At 37.6% G+C, this 3,980-nt stretch overlaps 1 protein-coding gene across 1 annotated transcript in view; it reads left to right on the top strand.

Moving 5' to 3' along the window:
* Window positions 1-3,980, top strand: part of GBF1 (golgi brefeldin A resistant guanine nucleotide exchange factor 1) — a 120,266-nt gene that overhangs the window by 68,930 nt on the left and 47,356 nt on the right. Inside the window, exons 22-23 of the mRNA XM_015824097.1 lie at window positions 303-539; window positions 1,270-1,363. Of these exons, the coding sequence (XP_015679583.1) occupies window positions 303-539; window positions 1,270-1,363 (331 nt within the window). The remainder of the gene's footprint in view (window positions 1-302; window positions 540-1,269; window positions 1,364-3,980) is intronic.

A 3,980-nucleotide genomic window follows, 5' to 3' on the forward strand; every position in this document is an offset into this window, starting at 1 on the left:
ATTCCCCTAATCGGAACCATGACACTAGCTAGCAGCCAGTAGACAGTGAGTTCTAGTCCTGCCTTAGGCATCAAAAACTATCTGGGTGACTTTGGGCTATTCACAGCTTCTCAACCCAACTTAACCTCACAGGGTTGTTTTGTGGGGAAAATAGGAAGAAATCAGAATATAGATATATTTGCCACTTGAAGTTATATATGAAAAAAGGAGTATAAAAATAAAAATTTAAAAAATCCTAGCACGTTTGCTACAGTGCATCTTAACAATTGGTCATTTAATGTTTCTGTATTCATCTCTGATAGAAATGAAGAGGTTGTGATGCCCGATGAGCAGACAGGCTTAGTAAAAGAAAACTATGTATGGAGTGTGTTGTTGCACCGTGGAGCCACTGAAGAAGGAGTCTTTCTGCATATTCCACCTGGCAGCTACGATCACGACCTCTTTGCCATGACCTGGGGACCTACTGTTGCAGCTCTTTCCTACGTTTTTGACAAAAGCTTAGATGAAGCAGTAATCCAGAAGACTATTTCTGGTTTCAGGTAACTCTCCTTCACAGTCTATAAAATTATTTTATGTACCATTTCCTTATTTTGACCTTAGATGTTAAGAAAAGCATGCCGATATTTTCCATAAAGACATACAGTTTTTAACAATGGCCTGTTTAAAATGTGTCCACTGGTTTTTGATGTCTATGCTGTCTTGCAGTAGTTATTGAAAACTGTTGGTCGATGTAAATTGGAACTGCACAACTGCAGCATCCTTCAATTTCTTGACTGCAAAAGGGTATATTGTTTAGCATTGTTGTGTTTTTCTTTAACCCAAGTAGGAGTGACGCCATGACCAGGTAATGGTCTGAGTTCGTATCTGATCCTGGTAGGTGCATGCATCAAGCAATGCCGAGTACCGCTGCCTACAAACACATACATAGTTGACTTTATTATTTGTGAAACTGTCAGGAGAGTGCCATGTTGCCTTGAGAATGCGCTTATGTTCAAAATAGGTGTTCCCAATACATAGATTGTTCATACCACAGAATAAGGTGAGGTGTTCACCATTATCTTTCATTTCTATAGTTGAACCGTGTAGCCCTAGGACAGGGGTAGGCAACCTTGGCTCTTTTATGACTCGTGGACGTCAACTCCAAGGTCCCTTCCAACATTATTATTATTGTTGTTGTTTACATTGCAGAAATATAATGTGAAAAATCTAGCGAATCATTCTGGAAGCATCTGTGTGATTTCTCTTACAGCATTATGATTTGCCTTTCAGAAAATGTGCCATGATCTCTGCTCATTACGGCCTCAGTGATGTTTTTGACAACCTCATCATTTCTCTCTGTAAATTCACAGCCCTCAGCAGTGAGGTAAGTTGTCAAACAGAGACGTGTAAATAATTTAAATTTAAACCTAATCCATGAACAGAGTTGATTTTCTTTTCGATTAAATACCAACACTTGATTAGTTAATACTAATCTTTAGTTCTTTCTGGTTTCCCAGGATGTCCAACTTTCAAAGTTCCATCCTGCCATTTTTTTTAGAGAATTGAAAACAAAAGCATGTTCCTACAAGAAGGATTCTTATAATTAATTTTAAAATCTTATTTCAGTGGACCCTTGGTCTGTTTGTAACTTTCCAAAATCAAAGTTCTGGTCATTCTTTTGCTGTTTATTACATTTTTAAAAAGTCTTTAAACTTGTACTTAAAACGTCTTTCACCAAGAATTGAAGAAAACCCACCCAGTGCTCTAAAACCTGTTGATCCAAAGTTCATAATAATTGAAAATTATTATCTGCTGTTAATAAGCAATTTCCAAAAGTGGTTGGAAAAGGAAGTATCAATAGAAATAAATCTTGAAGGTTGAACTATAGGTCCTTGGTACTCAGACCTCTGAGGCTTGAAGCTTCCTCAAAGAACATGTTTATTGGATACAAAATATCAGCATGGTCAAAAGTGAAACCAAGTCTGAAATTCCCTCCAAATAATTTCACCATTACAAAGTAAAAGTTCCTACCCCAGTGCTGTGTAACAAACTACGCTACCCAATAGAGCAGTTTGGCGGGCTTTCAGACCAAACGCCCAACGCCCCCTCTTCCAAGCGAGAGAATAACCTTGGTTCCCACAGGACATAATATTGTTTAGACTACCAAAGTTAAAAAAGTGACTTATGATTATTTTTCACAGTTATAACCATTGCAGTACCTCCATGGTCATATGATCAAAATTCAGATTCTTGACAACTGTCTGATATTTAAGGCGATTGTGGTGTCCTGGATCATGTGTGATCACCTTTTATAACCTTCTGACAAGCAAAGTTAATGGGAAAGCTAGATTCACTTAACAACCCATGTTACTAACTTAACTGCAGTGATTCACTTAACAACTGATGTAAATGGGGCAAAACTCACTTAACAATTATTTTGGTTAGCGACAGAAATTTTGGGGTCACACATTGAGGACTACATATATGTAAACCCAGTGTCTTTTTGAATCTACCAACCCTGGTTGAAAAAAAAATGGCTATTCCCTTGTCTCTCAGAGCTCTAAACCTGCCAGAGACAGCTCTCTTGCACTCTTGTGAGGAGCAGTGTTGAGTGGCACACTTGTGGGCAATCTCAAGTCTTCTCGTTTGTCCAGAGAGGAATTACAACAAGCCGGTCTATTTGCCAATTCTTCATTCTGCTATAATCATCAATCTGCTTTCCGTGGAGTTGTCTTCAGTTTGTCATTTCTTCCCCCCAAGTCCAGAAAAAGTTAAATAAGAATTTGAAGCAAAAGAGTTATATATGATTGAAAGGTCCAGACAAATCTGGAATTTTCAAAATTTTACTATAGGATAACAAACAGAGTTGGAAGGATCCTTGGAGGTCTTCGTCCAACTCCCTGGAGAAGCATGGGACCTGTTCAATCTTTTCTTAAAAATCTCTAGTAAATAAGCAGCTTTTGTGGGAATCAGAATTATTTTGGATATTGTAAGTGCTTAACAAAAATTTGAGACCATAGTATTTAAATTGGATACTAGAAGGACTAAGGATTCCAGTCAAAAAGAGAAAAAAAGTGCCTTTGGCTTTGATTGGAATTGGGATTTACAAAATGACACAAAACACTATAACATTTGAAGTATTTAAAAGATATCTTTAAAAAATGAGGCCAGAAACTATTAGCCAGTGCAGTGCCTACTTTTATGAATAGACTATGTTTAAAGGATGAAGGATGACAGATGTGAAACAAATTGTGCTTGATGCAGAAATAGTAGAATCAGAAATATTGGATTTTAAAAAGTATGGATTGCAAGACAGAAGTTATTTAAATTAGATATACAAGTGACAAGCCAAGAGAAACGCTTGGAGAAGCTGGCTGAAGTTTTAAAAATTAAGGGGAAGTGCAAATGATAAACCAAGAGAATGACCTGGATGATATCTTTTTACTGTATTGATGTGTTAAGCCCAAAGAAGCCTGCGCAATGGGACAAAGAAGAATTGAAGAGAGATCAAATCCTAAGATAATATTTGAATGAATTAAAGATTTAGATTGTCATAGGTAAAAGGAAAGAATACAAAGTTGGCTTATTTTATCAAGGTCAAAATGAGCCATGTTTTTATGAAATTCTGGCAAACTTTTATAAAACTTTTTGCTAACACAAGGATTGAAAAGTCAATGTCTTATGGATGTGCTTCTAGATAAGGGATAGATTATGGGAAGAAGCGGTATCTGGTTGTAACCTTAAAAAGAGTGAAGAGCTATCTAACTAGTTACAGACAGTATACTGCAATATATATGTAGCCCTACCTCTTTAGAGGCCGCCAATGCCCAGGCCCTCCCAGCCACAACCCCCCTTGTCCAGCCTTGCGGTAATGTTCTTTAGAGATCGGTGAGATGTCTTACAACCGGAACTCATGCAGCATTGATGGGTGGCAGGCTCTTCTTGTTGAAGCCGGACTTTCAGGCACGAACTTAACCGGTCACAATGGTTGATGCCCCGAA

Source organism: Protobothrops mucrosquamatus, unplaced genomic scaffold, assembly GCF_001527695.2.
Source record: "Protobothrops mucrosquamatus isolate PMUCROS unplaced genomic scaffold, P.Mucros_1.0 scaffold2116, whole genome shotgun sequence".
Lineage (NCBI taxonomy): Eukaryota > Metazoa > Chordata > Lepidosauria > Squamata > Viperidae > Protobothrops > Protobothrops mucrosquamatus.